Genomic DNA, 23,819 nt, shown 5'->3' on the forward strand with positions numbered 1-23,819 from the left:
GTTTTTCTTCCAGCATTTTATTTGAAACAAACAAAAATTGAAAGAATTTTCCAGTGAACATCCCATACCTGTCACCGAGGTTCTACAGTGTTTGCTTTATCACATACTTATCCAACTAGCCATTCCTCTATCCACCCATCAATCCTTCTTTTTATTTTTTTAACACATTTCAAAGCAGGCTGCAGACTTCAGTACCCTTCTCCCCGAATACGTGCATTTGCACATCATTAGCTACTTCACTGTTTGTAATATTTTCTTTTCAAGTAAATTTACATACTGTGAAATGCACAGGTCTTATGGGTACTCTTTGATGAGTTCTAACAAATGCATATACCTGTGCAACAAAATCATACTAAGATATAGAACATTACCATCGTCCCAGAAAGTTTCCTCCTGTCTCCTCCCAGTAAATCCTCACCTGCACCTCCCAGAAGCAGCAGTCTTCCCTTTTTTTCCTTTCATAGATTAGTTTTGCCTGTTCTAAAACGTCATATGAATGGAACCATATAGCATATACTCTTTTGTGTAAGGCGTCTTTCACCGAGCGTTATATTTAGAGATTTATCCATGTTGGGTATTTCAGTAGCCGTTACCTTTTTAGTGCTGGGTAGGATTCTGTTATATGCATAGAGCACAGTTTGTTTATCCATTCTATTGATGGATATAGCTGGGCTGTTTCCAGTTTGTAGCTATTATGATAAAACTTCAGTGAACATACTTATATAAGTCTTTTTGTGAATATATGTATTTATTTCTCTTGGGTAATAACTAGAAGTGGAATTGCTACATCATATGTTTAGTTTTTAAACTGCCAGACATTTTCCCAAAGTGGTTGTACCATTTTTACTCCTACGAGTAATGTATGAGTGTTCATTTGTTCCACATCCTCACCAGCATAAGGTGTTGTCAGTCTTCGTAAGTTTAGCTCTTCTAGTGGGTGTGTTGTGGGTTTAATTGTGGTTTTAATTTGCATTTTTCTGATGACTAATGATGTTGAGCACTTTATTACGTGCTTACGCTTTCTATATATATTTCCTTTGTGAAGTGTGTGGTAAAATCTTTTGCCCATTTTTTATTGGGCTATTATATATCCTGGATTCTAGACCTTTGTTAGATCTATATTTTACAAATACAAAAACCCAGTCTGTGGCTTGAGTGTTCATTATGTTAATGTATTTGAGCAGAGTCTTTTGTCTTGGTAAAGTCTAATTTGCAATTTTTTCTTTCATAATTACTGCTTTTTGTATTATCTCTAACAAACCTTTGCCTACTCATAAGGCAAAAAGATATTCTCCTGTGTTCTCTTCTAGTTATTGTTTTAGCCTTTATATTTACCTTTCATACGTAGGCTTATGATCCATCTTGATTTAATATTTTATGTATAGTGTGAGGTAGGAGTCAAGGTTTCTTTTTTTCCATATACATACCTAATTGTTTCAACATTACTTGTTTTAAAACTTCCCTTTCCTATATAGATTGTATTGGCACCTTTGTCAAAAATCAATTGGCTAGGGCTTCCCTGTTGGCTCAGTGGTTAAGAATCCGCCTGCCAACGCAGAGACGTGGGTTCGCGTCCTGGTCCCAGAAGATCCCACATGCCGCGGAGCAACTAAGTCCGTGCACCACAACTACTGAGCCTGCGCTCTAGAGCTCACAAGCCACAACTACTGAAGCCTGTGCGCCTACAGCCCATGCTCCGCAACGAGAGAAGCCACCGCCGTGAGAGGCCAGCGCACCACAACGAAGAGTAGTCCCCACTCGCTGCAACTAGAGAAAACCCACGCGCAGCAACAAAGACCCCATGCAGCCAAAAATAAATAAAATAATTTTTTAAAACATCAATTGGCTATATAAATTTGGGACTGTACTCTCTTCTGTTCCGTTGATGTGTTTTTGTCTTTATGCCAGTACCACAGTCCTGATTACTGCAGTTTTATACATTTAAGTAGTATAAGTCTTCTAACTCTGTCATTGTTTTTCAAGATTGCTTTGGATATTTTAGGTCCTTTGCCTTTCTATATAAAGTTTATGCTTATCAATTTCTATTAAAAAGTGTTATAGCCATATTAACAAACAGAAGGATAAAAACCATATGATCGGGCTTCCCTGGTGGCGCAGTGGTTGGGAGTCCGCCTGCCGATGTGGGGGACGCGGGTTCGTGCCCCGGTCCGGGAAGATCCCACATACTGCGGGGCGGCTGGGCCTGTGGGCCATGGCTGCTGAGCCTGCGCGTCCGGAGCCTGTGCCCTGCAACGGGAGAGGCCGCGACAGTGAGAGGCCCGCGTACAGCAAAAAAAAAAAAAAAAACCATATGATCATCTCAATAGATGCAGAAAAAGCTTTCAACAAAATTCAACACCCATTTATGATAAACACTCTCCAGAAAGTGGGCATAGAGGGAACCTACCTCAACATAATAAAGGCCATATATGACAAACCCACAGCCAACATGGTTCTCAATGGTGAAAAACTGAAACCATTTCCTCTAAGATCAGGAATGAGACAAGGTTGCCCACTATCACCGCTGTTGTTCAACATAGATTTGGAAGTTTTAGCCACAGCAATCAGAGAAGAAAAAGAAATAAAAGGAATCCAAATCGGAAAAGATTTAAAACTGTCACTGTTTACAGATGACAAGATACTATACATAGAGAATCCTAAAGATGCTACCAGAAAACTACTAGAGCTAATCAGTGAATTTGGTAAAGTAGCAGGATACAAAATTAATGCACAGAAATCTCTTGCATTCCTATACACTAAAGATGAAAAATCTGTAGGAGAAATTAAAGACACAGTCCCATTTACCATTGTAACAAAAAGAATAAAATACCTAGGAATAAATCTTCCTAAGGAGACAAAACACCTGTTTGCAGAAAACTATAAGACACTGATGAAAGAAATTAAAGGTGATACAGACAGATGGAGGTATATACCATGTTCTTGGATTGGAAGAATCAACATTGTGAAAAGGACTCTACTACCCAAAGCAATCTACAGATTCAGTGTAATCCCTGTCAAGCTACCAATGGCATTTTTCACAGAACTAGAACAAAAAACTTTACAACTTGTATGGAAACAGAAAAGACCCTGAACAGCAGAAGTAATCTTGAGAAAGAAAAGCAGAGCTGGAGGAATCAGGCTCCCTGACTTCAGACTATACTACAAGGCTACAGTAATCAAGACAGTATGGGTGGGAGGGAGATGCAAGAGGGAGGGGATATGGGGATATATGTATACATATAGCTGAGTCACTTTGTTATACTCAGAAACTAACGCAACATTGTAAAGCAATTATACTCCAATAAAGATGTTAAAAAAAGAAAAAAGACAGTATGGTACTGGCACAAAAACAGAAATATAGATCCATGGAACAGAATAGAAAGCCCAGAGATAAACCCACGCACGTATGATCACTGTATCTTTGACAAAGGAGGCAAGAATATACAATGGAGAAAAGACAGCCTGTTCAATAAGTGGTGCAGGGAAAACTGGAGAGCTACATGTAAAAGAATGAAATTAGAATACTCCTAACACCATACACAAAAATAAACTCAAAATGGATTAAAGGGCTTCCCTGGTGGCGCAGTGGTTGAGAGTCCACCTGCCGATGCAGGGGACACAAGTTCGTGCCCCGGTCCAGGAAAATCCCACGTGCCATGGAGCAGCTAGGCCTGTGAGCCATGGCCGCTAAGTCTGCATATCTGGAGCCTGTGCTCCGCAACAGGAGAGGCCACAAGTGAGAGGCCCGCGTACCGCAAAAAAAAAAAAAAGATTAAAGACCTAAATGTAAGGCCAGACACTATAAAACTCTTAGAGGAAAACATAGGCAGAACACTCTATGACATAAATCACAGCAAGATCCTTTTTGATCCACCTCCTAGAGAAATGGAAATGAGAACAAAAATAAACACATGGGACCTAATGAAACTTGAAGCTTTTGCACAGCAAAGGAAACCATAAACAAGACAAAAAGACAACCCTCCGAATGGGAGAAATTATTTGCAAACGAAGCAACTGACAAAGGATTTATCTACAAAGTATCCAAGCAGCTCAATATCCAGAAAACAAGCAGCCCAATCCAAAAATGAGCAGAAGACCTAAATAGACATTTCTCCAAAAAAGATATACAGATTGCCAACAAACACATGAAAGGATGCTCAGTTGTCACTAATCATTAGAGAAATGCAAATCAAAACCACAACGAGGTATCACCTCACTCTGCTCAGAATGGCCATTATCAAAAAGTCTACAAACAATAAATGCTGGAGAGGGTGTGGAGAAAAGGGAACCCTCTTGCACTGTTGGTGGGAATGTAAATTGTTACATCTGCTGTGGAGGTTCCTTAAAAAACTACAAATAGAACTACCATATGACCCAGCAGTCCCACTACTGGGCATATACCCTGAGAAAACCATAATTCAAAAAGAGACATGTACCACAATGTTCATTGCAGCACTGTTTACAATAGCCAGGACATGGAAGCAACCCAAGTGTCCATCGACAGATGAATGGATAAAGATGTGGCACGTATATACAATGGAATATTACTCAGCCAAAAAAGAAGTGAAGTTGAGTTATTTGTAGTGAGGTGGATGGACCTAGAGTGTGTCATACAGAGTGGAGTAAGTCAGAAAGAGAAAACCAAATGTTGTATGCTAACATATATATGGAATCTAAAAAATTAAAAAGGTTCAGATGAACCTAGGGGTAGGACAGGAATAAAGACGCAGACGTAGAGAGTGAATTGGAGGACACGGGGAGGGGGAAGGGTAAGCTGGGATGAAGTGAAAGAGTAGCATTGACATATATACACTACCAAATGTAAAATAGATAGCTAGTGGGAAGCAGCTGCATAGCACAGGGAGATCAGCTTGGTGCTTTGTGACCACCTAGCAGGGTGGAATGGGGGTGTGGGAGGGAGGTGCAAGAGGGAGGGGATATGGGGATGTAAGTATACATATAACTAATTCACTTTGTTATACAGCAGAAACTAACACAGCATTGTAAAGCAATTATACTCCAATAAAGATGTTAAAAAAAATAAGTAAATAAATATAAGTGTGATAGGATTGGGAATGTGTTTAAACTATAGAAGAATTTTGAGAAAATTACCATTTAACATATTGTTTTCCAGTTTATGAACATAGTCTATCTCCTGGTTTCCTTAAGTGTTTTTTAATTTCTCTTAGCAATCTTCAGTTTGGATATTTTGTAAGCTTTTTGTTAAATTTATTCCAAAGTATTTTGTTGATGCTATATTAAATGAAATTTTTAAAAATTGTATTTTCAAATTGTTTGCAGCTAGTATCTAGATACATGGTTGATTTTTGTATATTAACCTTATATCATATGACCTTACTATAAATTCACTACTTAGTTCTCAAAGTTGTTTTTGTAAATTTGCTGGGAGTTTCTTCAAAAACCATCATATAATCTGCAAATACAGTGAGTTTTAATTTTTCCGTTTGGATTTGCATGCTTTTCTTTTTCTTGCCATATTGCAATGGCTAGGACATTCTGTACAGTGTTAAATAGAAGTGGTGAGAGTGAGTCTCTCTGTCTTATTCCCAGTAATACAGGGAAAACATTTAATACTGCAGTGTTAAGTATAGTGTTACTTGTGAGTTTTTTTGTAGATACCTTTATCAGATGAAAGAATTTTGCTAAGAGTTTTTATCATTAACTCATTTGTCTAATGATTTCTCTGTCTGTATTTAAATGATCATATGATTTTTCTCCTTTATTCTGATAATATATAGCACTTTTATTGATCTTTTAATGTTAAACTAACCTTGCATTCCTATGATAAACCCTATTTGGTCAAAATATATTTTTCTTTTTATATATCACTGGATTCACCTTTCTAATACTTTGTAAAGGATTTTGTTCATGAGGGATGGTGGTTTGTGATTTCCTTTTATGTAACTTCTTTGTCAGGTTTTGGTTTTAGTGTTATGTTGGCCCTATAAAACAACTTATGAAGTGTTTCCTCCTCTATTTTCTGAAAGAGTTCATGTAAGATGAATATTATTTCTTCTGTAAGTGTTTGCTAGAACTCAACAGTAAAACTATCCAAGACTGGAGTTTCTTTATGGGAGGGTCTTAGATGATTAATTCAATTCCTTTAATAGATAAAGGAATATTCAGATTTTCTGTTTCTTCTGTGTCCATTTTGGTAAATTATATTTTTCAAGGAATTTGTTTTATCCAGATTGTCAAACTTTTTGGTATTAAGTTGTTCATAATGTTCCCTTATTTTGTCTTTAATGTCTGTAGGATGTTAGTGATCATCCCTCCTTCACTCCTGATATTGATTACCTGTGTTCTCTCTTTTTTTTCTTTATTAGTCTAGTTAAGGTTTATCAAATATTGTTCTTTGTAAAGAATTAACTTTTGGTTTTGTTTATGTCCTCTACTTAATATATTTCTGCTTTTATTTTTATTATCATCTTCTACTTGCTTTGGATTTCCTTTGCTCTTTCTATGCTTAAGTAAGGTATAGAAACTTATCACTATAGACCTTTCTTCTTTTCTGATAAGTATTTGAAGCTTTAAAGTTTTCCTCTAAGCACTGCTTTGGCTGAATCCCACAAATTTTAGTATGTTGTATTTTAATTATTATTCAGTTCAAAATGTTTCCTAAAATTGTTTGTATTTTGACCCATGGATTATATACAAATGGATGGTTTAATTTCTAAATTTCCAAAAACTTGGAGTTTTTCTTGATTTCTTAATGTCATTGATTTCTAATTTAATTCCATATTGGTCAGAGAGGGTCTATTCTATACAATTTCAGTTTCTTGAAGTTTTTTTATTGAGGTTTATTTTGTGGCTCAGCATATATGGTCTGTCTTGGTGAACAAACTATGTATATTTGATAGAATGTGTATTCTGCAGTTGTTGGATGTAATGTTCTATAAATATCAATTCAGTCAAAGTGGTAGATAGTGTTGTTCAGATGGTCCTTGTCTTGGGGTTGGTTGGTTTTGTTTTGTTTTGTTTTCTGTGTAGTTCTATCAGTTGCTAAGAGAGATTAAAATATCCAACTATGATTGAAGAATTATCTATTTCTCCCTTTAGTTATATTAGTTTTTACTTCATTTATTTTGAAGATCTGCTCTGAGGAGTATGCACATTTATGATTGATATGTTTTCCTGGTATATGAACTTTTTATCAATATGAAGTTACCTTTTTATCGTTATGAAATGTCCTTTATTTCTGGTCTTGAAGTTTCCTTTTATTGATGTTAAATTAGACATTACAGCCTTTACATAACTGTTTTCCCTATGTAGTATCTTTTTCCATCCATTTACTTTCCACCCCTATGTGTCTCTGCATTGAAACTGTTTCTTTTAACAGTCTAGTTGGCAGTTTTATGGAGAGAGGGTCTGTCATATCTAACACAATTCCTTGAGGAGAGAAGATATAGTAAGTCCCCTACATATGAACCTTCAAGTTGCGAACTTTCAAAGATGTGAACATGCGTTTGCATGTCCAGTCACGTAAGTTAGTTCATGTGTCTGGCATTATCTGTAAAAGTTGGGTACCTAGGCTAATTTTGTTGGACTTAAGAACAAATTGGACTTATGTATGTGCTCTTGGAATGGAACTCGTTTGTATGTAGGGGACTTACTGTACTTAAAAAACATTGTTAAATGAGTGCAGTGGGAAGAACTGTGCGTTAAGAATTAGGTTCCAGACTTTTTTTTTTTTTTTTTTTTTTTTTTTTTTTTGCTGTACGCGGGCCTCTCACTGTTGTGGCCTCTCCCATTGCGGAGCACAGGCTCCGGATGCGCAGGCTCAGCGGCCATGGCTCACGGGCCCAGCCGCTCTGCGGCATGTGGGATCTTCCCAGACCGGGGCACGAACCTGTGTCCCCTGCATCAGCAGGCGGACTCTCAACCACTGCGCCACCAGGGAAGCCCTAGGTTCCAGACTTTTAATGAGGAGGCAGGACTGTATTATTTCTAAAGTTACTTCTTTCTGTGACATTGTATGCTTTGAAGATTTCTACTGGAATGGGAATTTTTATCTAAAAGATGTGCTCGGGGGCTTTCCCTGGTGGCGCAGTGGTTGACGGTCCGCCTGCCGATGCAGGGGACACGGGTTCGTGCCCCAGTCCGGGAGGATCCCACATGCCGCGGAGCGGCTGGGCCCGTGAGCCATGGCCGCTGGGCCTGCGAGTCTGGAGCCTGTGCTCCGCGACAGGAGAGGCCATGGCAGTGAGAGGCCCGCATACTGCAAAAAAAATAAAAATTAAAAAAAATAATAAACGATGTGCTCGAAGGTTATTTTTCATCTAGCAGTCACTTTCTGATAATGACAACTTTTCTATAATGCATTTATGTGTATAGCCCTTAAATTTGAATGTGAATACAATATTAAAAGAATGTGTAATAACCATGATTGTTTTTTTCTATTAATAGTACATTGCTGTTGGCTCTTGTGCTGTCTGATTAGGAGTATAAAATGGTAGCATTCTTGTTGGCTACTGAAAGAATCAAAACCCAAACTGTTATGGCTTGTTTTTCATATATCTTAAACCTTGTCAACTAGCATGATAAGGGACCAAAGGTCCCTGATTGCTCTCTAAGCTATGTTACCAGGTGAGTTTTTCATAGGTTGTACTCATTTAAAAATTGAACTTCTAAAAAAAAAAAAAAAAAAATTTGAACTTCTGTTCCTGTCTGTTTCCTCAGTTTGTGTTGGGCAGAACCTTATGTTACAGACCCTCTTGACATAACTGCCAATATCCAGGAAGCAAACTTGACCACCATCTCAAAAGGGAAAAGATAGTTATTTTAAAATTCTCAAACATTCAACTCAATCATTCTTAAGTTTGGAATATCACTAGCACAGCATTATACAGAACATAAAATTTTGTTGAGATATTTTCCAGATATGATTATAGCCCCCGCACCACCATGCCCCCCCCCCCAACAAAAAGCATGTGTTCTGTGGTATTACTGAGGAATTACACCAATAACCCCAGATGTTGTTTGGCAAGTCAAAAAAATCTTTGGCTGTCCAAAGAAGTTTATAAATTCTACTTACTCATTTTGAGACTGCAGATGCAAAAGAGAGTTTGTACATTGTGATTAATGAAAATCAATATTTAATCTACATATTACAAATATTTACGTTGTGATTTGGTTTGAGCAGGTTGAGTTTGAGGTAGAGGGATGTCCATGTAGGAAAGGGTCCATAAACCTCTCAGAAATTTGGGCTTAGACCTCTAGTGAGATTTCACACAGGAAATCTAAAGTAAGACACATCCAACTTAATTAATGACAGAGGTTTTAGAGAGGACTTCAGAAGATTAATAGTAATCAGAAGTGTTCTTTGATGCCACAGCCTTCTTGGAGCAAATCAGAAACCGTTTACAGAAGATAATAAAGAGACCTTCACATCGTCTTTCTTCTGTGTCCCCCTGGTTGGGACCTTAGTGTGAAGGGACAGTAAGTAATAACAATAGATGTCACTTTTATAGGTCACTTTCTTCCTTCCAGAAATAGAAGCATGCTTTCCAAGAAATCATTTCTATCCAGTTATATATCTGCCACTTCTGGCTCTTTGTTCTTAAGTGGTTCTTGGTTTTAGCTGTGTGTCTTATCCCTACAGCTAGACTGTTGAGCATCTCTGGGACAAGAACTACTGTATCTTTACTTTCTGTAGATTACCTGGCCTAGTGTTCAGCAACTTTTAGGGTTAACTATTTGCAAGAGGAAAGGTAACCAGTAGGATTAGCTAGAGGCTGCTATGGGGGTAAAGAGAGACCTCCTATGTCTTCGGTTATGCCTCATTCATTTACTCATTCTTCATATTTGTAATTTTTATATTGAAGGAGAGTTTTTAGTGCTGAAGCCCTTACCTCTAAATGTATACGAGCCTACTGCCTTCCAGGAGCTTCCTGTCTAGGTGGATAGACAGACATAGCCACAAATAACAAGACAAGCTCCATTCAGAGTAGGGGCAAGGTACGTTAGGGATGAGAGCGCAGAATTACTTAGAGGCGCTGGGAAGATGTCATGGCAGGAGAAACGTATTTGAGCTTTGTCTTGAAGTCTGGGTAGCGTTTGGTTTTTATTTGCTTTTATGTTCCCAGGTTATTGTCCCATCTCCCACCCCCTCCTAGCCCCAACCCCCCAGTTAAAAAATAAATGCTGTCGGCATAAGTTATTGGCTTAAATTATGCTTCACAGAGAACATTAGCATCTTTTATAGTTGATGCCACTCCTGTGGCATACAGAAAAGTATAGGATTCAGCATAGCCCCACAGTGGTGGCATTTAGGCTTATTTAAAATGACCCTATAATGCCACAAAAAGAGAAGTGGAATTGGAATCAGAAGACCTGGGTCCAAGTCCTGACTTTGTCTCTTAGAAGCTCATGATCAGGGTTGGAAAACTTGGTACATTTACTAAACGCCCAAGAATTTAACAAGTCTGCCTCTCCCCGCTCCCCAATGGTATGGTAATTGAACTCAGTAGTAAATGAGAGCCACACTGTCGGATGGCTGTCTAAACAGTGTGGTGGGTTATAGCAGGCCATAAAATGCCAGCTCAGACATTTTGCTTAGATTAGTTGACAGCCTTTATGAACATATTTGCAATATTTTAAAAAACCAATCATCCTGATATCTTTACATCTCCCTTTAATGAAGAGGCAAGAATTAGTGATGTGTAGAACTATATATAGCATTAACAAAAATCCTTTTAGAAATGACCTTATACTGTATAAGATGACCTTATATTCTGTTCTTTAGAAAATACTCCATTGTTTTTACTCAAATTTGATAGGTATTTCTGCTTAATGGCTTTTCAGATGAAAATGCAATTCTGAAAGAAAGATAGTGGTAAATAGAAAATACTGGCTTTTAAAAACGAGTTATTTTTTGTTCCTCCATTTCTGCTCCCGCACAAGGTAATGACATTTTCCCCAAGAGGAAAGACACTTTTGAAATGGAGTTAAATTATTGTTTGCGAATAAGGTTTGCCTCTATGTCCTGTACTACATTCTAACTACTTATGAAGAGACCTTATCATCCTCGCAGCAGCTTTCTCTATCAGTCTTGCTTGGGCCTTCGATGATCTGTGCAATAGAGATTAGCTAGTGGACTTCTCTTTCCTCTAGATGAATTCCCATCTGTGCAGTTGCCTGTCCTCTAGTTTTAGTATTGCTGGGTACTGTTGTGCTGCCACCTTTGCTGATAACTTAATGGTATCCTTTTAGGAAATACTGTGGGTTGTTTTTTTGTTTTGTTTTGTTTGTTTGTGTTTACTTATTTATTTATTGGCTGCGCCTTGCGGCACATAGGATCTTTGTTCCCTGACCAGGGATTGAACCCGTGCCCCCAGCATTGGGAACATGGAGTCTTAACCACTGGAACACCAAGGAAGTCCCAGGAAATACTGTGGGTTTTATAAAAATATCAGTTAATAGAGAGGTTTTATGATACAATTTTGGAATGCCTGATTGTAAAATGTTCTCACTTACTTTGTTAAATATACTCGAAACTTAGAGTTTTCCGCTTTTTGGTTTTTTCAGCTCTCATGCAATATGCTTTCTCCATAATACATCAGTGTTTCTTTTTTTTTAATTTTTTAAAATATTTATTTATTTTATTTGGCTGTGTCGGGTCTTGGCTGTAGCACGCAAGATCCTCGTTGCAGCACGCAGGATCTTTTTTGTTGTGGCGCACAGGCTTCCCTCTAGTTGTGGGGGCACAGGCTCCAGAGCGTGCAGGCTCAGTAGTTGTGGCTCGCGGGCTCTAGAGCGCAGGCTCAGTAGTTGTGGTGCACGGGCTTAGTTGCCCCGCGGCACGTGGGATCTTAGTTCCCCCAACCAAGGATCAAACCCATGTTCCCTGAAATGGAAGGCAGATTTCCTAACCACTGGACCACCAGGAAAGTCCCTTAATATTTTAAAACAATGGTTTTCTCCAAACACAATAATTGGTATTTGAAGAAGGTGAGTTACATGTATTCTGCATGCCTTGGGACCCACCTGTTTGAGAGGCATGAGACTTTCTGATCTGATTGTTTCAGAGAAGCTAGCTGTCAGAGGCAAGATTTGATAAGATCTGTGCCCTTTTTTGTCTTATGATTCATCGTTTAGTAACTATAGACTAGTTGTTTACCTTTGGTTCTTGCTGCCTGTAGTAATCCTATATAAAACCTTAGGAATAGGGTAATAGTGTAAACACTTTGAACGTCTAGAGTGAAAGACTTCAGAATCAGTCCTTCAGTGATTCGTAACCTTCTTAATAATTATTATTAATTTAGATAAGTCAGTCTTATTGACAATTATGAATTGTCAATAATAAATGAACTTAAAGGAGAACAGTAGTTACAAAACTATGGAAATTTTATGATTTTTATTTTTCAAGAAGAAAAGCTATGAACTTCTTTGGAAATACGAAATTAAGTGGCAAAAAAGGCTTCCCTCACCCTGCCTGAAGCATTGAGAAAGTTGTAGAAGGGTACACTGAGAAGAATTATTTCGTTCTAGGAGAAGTTGAAGAGAGGACAGATCTGATGTCCCATGCTGAATTGTCCAAGCCATGTGATAGAGTGAAACACAGGGTAGGATTTTTGAAGTCAGACAGACCTACCTTCAAATCCTGACTTGGATTTTATGAGCTCTGTACCCTTGGACAAAGTATTTAATCACTTTAGGAACTTCACTTTCTTTATCTGTAAAATGGGGATAATAAGACATACTTCATAGAGCTAACGGGAGCATTCACTGCATGTGGAGTATATAGTGCAGTGCTTGGCCGCAGTGGCGTCTAGGTAATGGTTCCTGTTCCATCGCATCAGCAGACCACTTAGCAAGTCATTTTCCTCTTCTAGATTCTAGCTTGAATCTAAAGTGGTACTCATGGGCTTCCCGGGTGGTGCAGTGGTTGAGAATCCGCCTGCCAATGCAGGGGACGTGGGTTCGAGCCCTGGGCTGGGAAGATCCCACATGCCGCGGAGCAGCTAAGCCCGTGCGCCACAACTACTGAGCCTGTGCTCTAGAGCCCGTGAGCCAAAGCTACTGAGGCCCATGCGCCAGGAGCTCGTGCTCCACAACAGGAGAAGCCACTGCAGTGAGAAGCCCACACACTGCAACGAAGAGCAGCCCCCGCTCGCCACAACTAGAGAAAGCCTGCACGCAGCAATGAAGACCCCAACGCAGCCAAAATAAATAAATAAATAAATTTAAAATGGTCCTCACTACTCTGATATCTGGGTTTAGTGAAGGAGAAAAATGATTCCTAATTTTGTAAGTTGTTGCTAAGATTAATAGGCTTGACAAAAAGACTTGTGGGTATAGAAGACATTTCATCTGAATTATTCCTATGATCATCATGCATACCCTCCCTTCCCCCCTCTTTTGTTTTCTTTTATTTAACATGACTCTAAAATATGGAGTGGGAAATATATAATGCAGATGGTTTTCACTTCCATGAAAAATCGTTGCTAGGAATTGAAAATTAGGGTTCTCACAGTTGAAATCCCTGCTTTCAAGGAGATTATGGCTGCAGCACACTGAGGAGAATAATAATGATAATGGTGATGATAACATTACTTTGTGCTGGCTCAGTCACATCAGTCCCATGAGGTATAGCTACTATTATCCTCATTTTGCAGATAATGAAACCGAAGCACAGGGAGGTTAATAACTTTCCTGTTTGCATAGTTAGGAAATAGCAGAGCCAGGATTTGAACTCAGATAGTCTGGCTCCAGAGCCCACGCTCTTTTTTTTTAACTGTTTTTAAAATTTTATTTATTTTATTTATTTTTGGCTGAATTGGGTCTTCGTTGCTGCACGTGGGCTTTTTCTAGTTGCTTTGAGCGGGGGCTACTCTTCATTGCGGTATGCGGGCTTCTTATTGCAGTGGCTTCTCTTGTTGCAGAGCACGGGCTCTAGGCACACGGGTTTCAGTAGTTGTGGCACGCAGGCTCAGTAGTTGTGACTCGCGGGCTCTAGAGCGCAGGCTCAGTAGTTGAGGCGCACGGGCTTAGTTGCTCTGCGGCATGTGGGATCTTCCCGGACCAGGGTTCGAACCCGTGTCCCCTGCATTGGCAGGCAGATTCTTAACCACTGCACCACCAGGGAAGTCCGAGCCCATGCTCTTAACCACTGGGTTAGAGCCGGGAGGACAAAAGGAAGACATCCTTTAAATGAGAGCAGATGTCCTAAAGCTTTGGCAAGTTGTTTACTTTTCGATTTTACTCTACAGGTATTCTGAGAGAAGCCTCACAAAGTGCATCGGAATTACTATTGAGACCAGACCAGATTATTGCATGAAGCGGCATTTAAGTGATATGTTGACTTATGGCTGCACAAGGCTGGAGATTGGGGTGCAGAGTGTCTATGAGGATGTGGCCAGAGATACCAACCGGTAAGACGGTGCAGATGATCTTGCACAAGCCTTCCTTTTCCCCCACCGATTGGATCTGTGTTACTACCCATCTGACAGGGAGAGGTCTAGGTATTCCTCCTATTCATTCTTCTGTCTGTGCTCTTAATTCCATCTCCTCCTTCCTTGATTTTCTGTCTTTGTTTACTGGCTTTTTTCCAGTAGTCTATAAACATGCTCATCTCTCTTCCAATTCTTGCGATAAATAGCCTTTCCCATATGGAAAGCAGAGGGCAGGGCTCAAGGTTAGTAGTTTAAAGCATGAGAGAAGGCCAAGGAGAATAGGAACAAAGAAAAGGGTTTGAACAAGAAGGAAACTAGTGTGAGATTTAAGAGATTAGTTTTGGTGAAGCAAATGCCAGTTGGTAGGGTAGTGAAAGAAAGGCTGGTGAGGTGATGGGTATAAACTTTGAGAAATTTGGGAGTCTAAGGAAGGAAAGAAATAAGGGTTGATAGAGCCATATGAAGTTCTCTTCCCTCCAGAAGTAAAGGCAGGCTTCAGGGAGTAAGTGTGTGTTGAGTTGGACCTTAAAGGCTGCTTCACTTTAATAGGATTTGGGTAGACATGGCAGAGGTTTGTGCTCGGAGAAGGAAGTAAAGGGAAACTAGGGAAACACATGGGTCTTAGCAACAACCAGGAAGAGTGCCAGGCTAAGGAGGGCGGATGCTTCCCGTTAGGTAGTAGAGGTCTATTAAACATTCTGCACAGGAAGAGTCAGATGGATATCAAGCTTGAGAAAGATCAGCCTGCATAGGGTGCGTTCTTGTCGGGGAAGGCTTGAACCGGGAACGCTGGTAGGGCTGCTGCAGTAACCAAGGCTACGCCAGAGAGGTACCTTGGGGGTGGAAGGAGTCTCTGGAAGGTCAGGGAAGCTTTTCGAAGAAAGTGACATCGAAGCTGAGACTTACAGGAAGAGTCTGAGTTAGTCAGGTGGGGAAGAGGCAGATTTTTTCAGGCAGAAAGAAGAGTGCGAGCAAGCTGCTGAGGATAGGAGCACGTGGCACATTTCAGGAAGTTGGAGTGGTTTCATCTGGTGGGAGTGTGGAGCGTGAGGTAGGAGCGTGGTGAGAGGTGAGACTGACAGGGTCAGCAGAACGGCCAGACCGTGGGGCGCCTTAGAAGTCAGCCCAGCAAGTTTGGGCTTTAATCCAAGGCCCGGCTGCAAGCTAACTTGTGATCAAGGCATATCTGCATTTTATTTTATTTATTTATTTATTTTAAAAGATTCGTTTTTTATTTTATTTTATTTATTTATTTTTGGCTGCGTCAGGTCTCGGTTGCGGCACGCAGGCTCCTTGTTATGGTGCACGGGCTTCTCTCTATTTGTGGCTTGCGGGTTTTCTCTTCTCTAGTTGTGCACGGGCTCTGTAGTTTGAGGCATGCGGGCTCTAGTTGAGGCGCACGGGCCCAGCTGACCTGCGACATGTGGAATCTCAGTTCCCTGACCAGGGATTGCACCCGCGTCCCCTGCATTGGAAGGCGGATTCTTTACCACTGGACCAGCAGGGAAGTCCTGGGGATCACAGTGTCAGGGTGGACTAAGGAGACCAAGCTAGAAGCAAGGTCAGTTCAGAGGCTGCTGCGGTAATTTAAGCAGGAAATGATGTCCTGAAAAGCAGTGTTCGGTGACTGAGTGGGAATGAGGGTAAGAGAGAATGGGAAATAATGAGGCTTGGAGGGAAGATGAGTTTAATTTTGAATAAACTAAGTTTTAGATGCTTGTGGGACAGCTGGTTGAAGGTTTGCTTTAGAGCGGGCTGTCCAGCAGAACATTCTGCAGTGACTGAAATGTTCTGTACCCGCACTGTCCACTGTGACAGCACAACCGAGGAATTGAATTTTTCATCTGAATTAATTTAAAGATAAACTTGAATAACCACGTGTGCCTCGTGACTCTAATATTGTACAGTGCAGCATTAGAGTATTGGATGTTTGGGCGTGGTGTCAGAAGAGAGGCCTGGCCCAGTCATATAGATTGAGAAGTCGTTAGCAAAAAGAGATTAGAGGGGCTTCCCTGGTGGCGCAGTGGTTGAGAGTCCGCCTGCCGATGCAGGGGACACGGGTTCGTGCCCCGGTCCAGGAAAATCCCACGGGCCATGGAGCAGCTAGGCCTGTGAGCCATGGCCGCTAAGTCTGCATATCTGGAGCCTGTGCTCCGCAACAGGAGAGGCCACAAGTGAGAGGCCCGCGTACTATAAAAAAAAAAAAAAAAAGAGAGAGAGAGAGATTAGAGATGGAAGCCATGGAAATGGATGGGAACCTTCAGAGAGTGGGAAGGAGTCCATGGTTTGTAGGATTCTTTGGTGGTGAATGGGAGTGGCTAGGTAGTGAAAGGATTGACACAGGGCTTCAGTCTTTAGTAGCCCCAAACTATTATTCGGGCTTGCTTCTTACTTGAATGTGGCACTAGAATGTTAAGATGATTTATATAGCTGACCCCAAATGATTCTGCCTTGTCACTAAATCATTCTCTCTTCTTACTTTTTTTTTAGGGCCCTCCAACCCACCGGAGTGAAATCTACTTTGTGTATAGATGTATCCCTCCCTCCCTCCCTCCCTCTCTCCCTCCCTCTTTCCCTCTCTCTCTCTCTCTCTCTCTCTCTCTCTCTCTCTCTCTCTCTCTCTCTCCTCTCTTTCCTCTCTTCACCCCCCTTTCTTTCTCCAAATGAAATTATTTGTTAAAAGATTTTTAAAGGAAAGAGCATAACAAGATGCTGCTCCTGCATGGTTTTGAGCTCATTATTCTTGTTTTTAACCTAGATATTTACATTAGCAAGCTTATTTTGGCCGATGATGCTAAATCAAATAATATTAGTGTATATTAACTCCTGTGACCTCAGTCACTTACTGTCAGAACTTTGAGTAAGTGCATAAGGGAATTTCTGAGAAATATCTCAGAAGTAAAATTATTTTTTTCCAGGCCTTCTCAGAGGTGGAGATGTAAAAATGACTTTCTAAGATTTCTTTTTCCCCAACCATATTCTTCATTATAGAGCTACTGTTACCTGTCTCAGAGATTGTTTTCCCTCTATTCCTTGTACTCACCTTGTTGCCCATTTATTTGTGTAACAGGTAGTGAATTTTCTTCTTCAGGGGCCACACTGTGAAGGCGGTATGTGAGTCCTTTCACCTGGCCAAAGATTCTGGTTTCAAAGTTGTGGCTCATATGATGCCCGATCTGCCAAATGTGGGACTAGAGAGAGACATTGAACAGTTTACAGTAAGTGTTACCTTAAACCAAGCTACTTGAGAATGCCTCTGCATGCTGCTTCTACCCTCTCTGCGCTTTGATTATTTACTGTTGATTTTTTTCCCATTATTAAAGCAAGACATTCTCATTATGACACAGTGGAGAAAGAGGAGTCACTCACAGCCCCGACACCAAATAAAACTCTAACATGTCAGTATACTCCCAGGACTTTTTTATACTTAGGATTTTTTAGGGGATGGGGTGGGTGATACATAGATACACAAAGATATACTTACACTTACATATATGATAGTAATTATTTTAATAGCTTTTTCACTAACATTATAGCAAGCATTTATTCCTGTTATAGCCTGGTCTCTGTTAAAAGGTTAACATATTTAAATATCCACTTAATTTCCATTGAACAAATATGCCATACTTTGCTTAACCACTTCCAGTTTTTTTAATTGAAGATATTATCAGTTTTTGATATTGTAAATAGACTGCACATCAACAAATTTTACGCCTGTAATTTTTTGTAGTATTTAGGGTTATTTCTTTAGGACAAATTCCCTGGAGTAGAATTATCAGGTGAAGGTATAACTACTTTAAGAATCTCACCGGGCTTCCCTGGTGGCGCAGTGGTTGAGGGTCCGCCTGCCGATGCAGGGGACACGGGTTCGTGCCCGGGTCCGGGAAGATCCCACATGCCGCGGAGCGGCTGGGCCCGTGAGCCATGGCCGCTGGGCCTGCGAGTCCGGAGCCTGTGCTCCGCAACGGGAGAGGCCACAGCAGTGGGAGGCCCGCGTACCGCAAAAAAAAAAAAAAAAAAAAAAAAAAAGAATCTCACCATATTACTTAGTTGTTTTTCCCAGGGTTGTAACAACTTACACTCATTTCAGCAGGGTTATCTTTTTCCCAAAATAATTCTCTCCTATGTATGTATTTTCTACATACATATATACACACACACACACACACACACACACACACACACACATATACAATATTTTATCTTCGTTAATTTGATGGATAAAAGTGCCGTTTCAACTTGTATTTTGTAATTATAGGTAATGTATTTTTCAGGTTTGTATTTAATAAGTATAATTCTTTCATCTTTTTGGAATTGTGTGTTTTTGTCCTCTGACCAGTTACTCTATTCGATATGAATATTTTTAATATTAATTATATGGACTTTCTAAGTAATAACATTATGGATTGTTTTTTATATTTGTTAAAAATATTTTCCCCGACCTATCCTTGACCTTTTGTTTCTGTTGTCAAATCTATCTTATTTACTTACTTACTTTCTCAGTGATGATTTCTTAAGATACTTCTAAGCTTAGAACTGCCTTTCTCGTACAGCATTTCATTAAACAGTGGAAGAAAATATTCTGTTTTCCTCTAGCCTTTCTGTTCTTTGAATTTTAATACCTAACTCTGGGGTTCATTTGTTTGTTCGTTTGTTTGTTTGTTTTTACTCCATCACATGTTAGCTTTGTCTTGGGAAATGAGATTGCTCAAAACGCTTTTTTACTTCTGATTCTCAAATAGGGAAAGTGGCTTAAGGATATCCTTTTAGAGAAGAGAATGAAAATATTTATCAAGTTATTTCATCCACAAAATTGCTTTTATTTTGCTCTGTTTATTAGAGCAATAGAATTCATCATGCCTTATTTGTGAAGTTAATAATTATTTCCTTTTAAAAAGTTTATTATTTCTAAGCCAATGAATTACAAATAAAAGCCTATTTTATAAGACAGCATTAATTCACAGAGGTTATTAATTCCCCCATATTGACTATGTAATAGATTTTGAGTCTAATATCTTCCCCTCAGTAGTACTAGCCAGGCACCCAGACTTAAGGCCTAAAAGGCACCTGAAACACACTTTTCTTTAGCACAGCTCCTAGGTGGGCCAGTGCTATAACCAGAATTCATAACTTTAAGTGCCCTTGGAAAAAATATGTCAAGTGATAGCAAATAGCTGAGTCTTAAAATTCATTTTCTTAGTGTCTTCAAAATAAAGAATAGTTCAGAAATAATATTGCAAAGACAGCCCTTCATGTAAACGGATTTATCTGCTTGTTTATAATCTTTTCAAAGAAACCTTCAGGGAATGTGAGCAGACCATATGCCTTTTCTAACTGCATCCCAGCAAATGAGTAACAAAATAGAGCTAAAATGAGAAATCTGATTTCTCTCTAGAGAAAAATTCTCTAAAAAATTAATCTATAGATGGTCTTAAATATTTTTACAAATCAGTTAAAAAAAAAAAAAAAGACATGGGCTTCCCTGGTGGCGCAGTGGTTGAGAGTCTGCCTGCTGATGCAGGGGACACGGGTTCATGCCCCGGTCCGGGAAGATCCCACATGCTGCGGAGCAGCTAGGCCTGTGAGCCATGGCTGCTGAGCCTGCGCATCCGGAGCCTGTGCTCCGCAACGGGAGAGGCCACAACAGTAAGAGGCCCACGTACCGAAAAAAAAAAAAAAAAAAAAGGGACCACCTAATAGGAGAATGGGGGGAAAAAAAGAAACTTGAACAAACACTTCACAGATAGGATATTCAAATATTCAGTAAAACTATTTAAAAGTTCTCAAAGTCATTTATCTTCAAAGAAATGAAATTTAAAACTACAATACATGGCTACTGTATACTCATCAGAATAGCTAAGAATAGCTAAAATGAAAAAAGACGATATCAAGTGTTGGTAAGAGTATGGAGCAACTGGAACTTTCATTTACTGCCAGTGGGAATATAGTACATCATATTAGAAAACTGTTTGACAGTATCTGCTAAAAGTGAACGTAGGCATACTCCATGACCCAGCCATTCTACTCCTTCATGTTTACCCAACAGAAACGCACACACATATTTACCAAGACACAGTCACAAATTACTGAGTGTAGTACCGTCAGATTGGAAACAACCCAAGTGTCCATTAAAGTCAAAAACATCAATATTGTAAGTTGTGGTGTAATCAAACAATGAAATACATAAAACAATAAGAGTAAATTAATTATGACTTCATGCAACAACGTGGCTGATTCTATTCAACAATATTGAGCAAAGGAAACCAGATCCAAAAGACTACCTAACGTACAATCCTATTAATGTGAGGTTCAGAAGCTTTGGATGGAACTGTAGCTGGAAACAGGCATATGGTAGGCTTCTGAGGTTTGGATAAGGTGCCTTTTCTTGATTTGAGTGTCTAGGTGCTGGCTACATGATTTGTAAAAATCTATCAAGGTGTACACTTATGATTTGTGTACTTTTTTATACTAAGATATATTTCAATAAAAGGTTTACTAAATTTTTTTAAACTAGTTTTTGTTTAAGAAATCTTGTTTGGGCCTATTTGGAATTCACAACTTTTCCTGAATTAGTAGGCAGTATATTTTACACTTTAAAAACTTCTTTTTTCCCTACTTTATTTTATTGTCACATTATTAGCGACCCACAGATACAGTTCCCTTAATGTGTTTTATCCATAGGGAGGGTTGCTAAGTAAAGGGTCTACTTGTATAATTGTAGAAGTCTAAAAAATGTTACATCTGTAGAGGACAAGATAGCCTTGCCTGGCATGGATCCATAAAGCCTCTACCCAGCTATGTGCCTGCATGTGTTAGTTATAAATTGGCTTTGCTCTCACACCTTGTTGCTTAGGTCAGTTCCGGGTCGCTAAGAGCAGGGCTGGTCATTTGCGTCTGTTCATTGCAGATTCACACTCTTATCTTGTGGTAGGTACAGAGCTCATAGCTGTTTGTGATAAATAGCACTTGCTTATATTTTTCAGTAACTGAGATTTATTTTGGAAGTGAAGTTTTCCTTTTTCTTATAAGCTGAAAGTCCTGGTTGTGATGGAGAATGTTTAACATCTTAGGAATTTATCCTCCGAGCATTAACTTCACCCTTTCCATCTGTCCTCAGGCCTCCAAAATGGTATATCATTTACTACTCAAAATAACCTTTAGCTGTTTTTGTATTTTATTCTTTTAAAATTAGACTGCTCCTGGATATCCAAGCTCAGGTTGCTGAAAATGCCTAGAGAGTGTCAGTTTCTCTTGAGGAGAAATTTATCTCCAGAACCTCTTGTCAGTAATGCGAAATCTTTCAAAGTCCATTAATGTTTGCCCACCCTTTGGACACTCAGAAGTTCCTTTTTTTCCCCACTGAGCTGTTTTTCCTAAAAGCCAGTATGATCAAGTTACAGTTTGGCAGGTATGGTTAGAGGTGTTTGTTGTTGTTACGTCTTCATTTGCTCGGTTTTCCTAATGTAAAGGCCTGATACTTAAGGTAATATCATAGAATACAGGTAGTGTAGAATTATATCAGAAAAGACCACCTGTTGCAGCCTCCTCAGATAAGGAAACAAGACCTGACGCAGTTAAGTAACTGTTAAAGGCCATGGTGAGTCTCAGGTAGAAGCAGGCTCTTAGGAAGGCACCCTTTCTTTTGCACCTTTCTGTGTCGCCTTTCTTAGGCCAAGGAAAGTCTGCTTTATGATGAATCACTATGCATGACCTGAATGATGTTGAAATCCTGGTCGGGTTGGATCTTACAGATACAGAACTTTCCGTTTTCAGTTATTTTTTATTTGTATCAAAGGAATACATGCAAAATTTTAAAAGTCAAGTTGTACTGTACGGCCTACAGTGAAAAACAGCAGTACCCTGCCTTCCTTTCCCTTGAGTGCCCCCATGTCATTTACAAACGCTTCAGTGTCCCTGCTTCCTCCAAATCCACTGCAGCTTGGCTTCTACTCACTGCCCGCCAACACACGCACACACACTCTCTCTCGCGCGCTCTCTCTCTCTCTCTCTCTCTCTCTCTCTCTCAAACTATTCTCTCAAACACTGTAAAGTACTTGGTAATCTCCAAATCCAAAGGATACTTCTTGGCTGACATTTTATCCAGTCTTAGCACCTGTTATTGTTAAAGACTCTCCAGTTTTAAATTCTCACCTCCCTGGCTTTTGTGACTCTGCTGTCCCCTGGTTCCCTTTTTAACCTCTAGGACTATTTCTTTTCCACTAGATCTTCTTTTTCTTCCCACCACTTAAATGTGGCTTCTGTCTTTTGCTCTCATCTATATGCTCGTCTTTCTTCTGTTGTTCTAACTTTACCACTTATACTTCAATTAATCTCATTTCCTCTCCAGCCTTAAGCCTTAGCTCTTAAGTCCAATTGCTGAATACTCTTCAACTAGCACCAGATGTCTTACTTGTACCTCGGACTTAACGTGTCCAATATGGACATACTTCATTCCCCCCGTGGTCTCCTCGTCTTCTGTTTCCTGTGATATTGGTGTTCCATCATCCACATACCCTCCCAAGCTAGACATTCAGTCATTCAGAAGGAAAGAGAGAATATGTGGAGCCAGACTGGGCCTAGTTTGAATCCTGGCCCCACCCGCCACTTGGTAGCAAACGGACTGCTTTGTTCCTCAGTTTCCTCATCTCTGAATGAGGCTGTTGTGAAGGTGGGCAGAGGTAATGCATGCATCATGCTTAGAAGAATGCCTGGCACATAGCGAGTGCTCAGTACATCACTGCTGCTGCTGCTGTCGCTGTTCCCTCTACCGTGGGTCTAATCTAACAGGAGGTCCTGTCTATTACTCCCTCTGAATATTTTTGAGGGCTGTCGCCTCCTCTTCATCCCCACTGCCACAACTTCAGTTCATGCTTTTGTCAGCTCACTGCACAGGTAGACAGCTGCTTAGCTAAGTCCCACGGTCACCAGCCATGTTCCCTTCTAATGTATCATCCACATTGCCACCAAAATGATGTTTATTAAATTAATTATCTTTATAGTATAAAAGGTATTAATTAATAAAGTTATTATTAACTAGTGTTTGAAAATCCAGTAAGTCCTAAAGGGGTCACATCAAAAACACTGTAGTCCTCCGCCACTTTCAACTGTTGTGGCCAGGCCAGGGGAGGTGGGGGGTGGGCTCCCAGTATTTACCACTATGTTTCCTTCTTCTATGCTTGGATTCCTGTTTCCTGACTATCAGTAGAGAGATTCTCTTGTCTTACTGTTACCAATACAATAGTTAAAGAGTTAATTCTTGGAACTCCCATTCTCCCAATATTATTAGGCCACTATTTTAGTTATGTGAGTAGTCAGTGTTTTCATTACAGTTTTTACATAAATTATTATTATTTGCATGGAGCCAAGTAATATACTATACTTACTTTCTTTTCTTAAATAACTTTG

General features: G+C 39.8%; 1 protein-coding gene across 3 annotated transcripts in view; it reads left to right on the plus strand.

Moving 5' to 3' along the window:
* ELP3 (elongator acetyltransferase complex subunit 3) overlaps positions 1-23,819 on the plus strand; it is a 110,955-nt gene that overhangs the window by 31,644 nt on the left and 55,492 nt on the right. For 2 of the 3 annotated variants that reach the window (XR_004350481.1, XM_032635841.1), the window contains exons 8-9: positions 14,232-14,393; positions 17,506-17,632. Coding sequence is in view for 2 of the 3 variants with exons in the window: in XM_032635841.1 (XP_032491732.1) it covers positions 14,232-14,393; positions 17,506-17,632 (289 nt within the window). In the remaining variant the exon portion in view is untranslated. Of the gene's footprint in view, positions 1-14,231; positions 14,394-17,505; positions 17,639-23,819 lie in introns of all 3 variants that reach the window. The other variant, XM_032635840.1, reaches the window with a different exon arrangement.

This window comes from Phocoena sinus, chromosome 6, assembly GCF_008692025.1.
Source record: "Phocoena sinus isolate mPhoSin1 chromosome 6, mPhoSin1.pri, whole genome shotgun sequence".
Taxonomy (NCBI): domain Eukaryota; kingdom Metazoa; phylum Chordata; class Mammalia; order Artiodactyla; family Phocoenidae; genus Phocoena; species Phocoena sinus.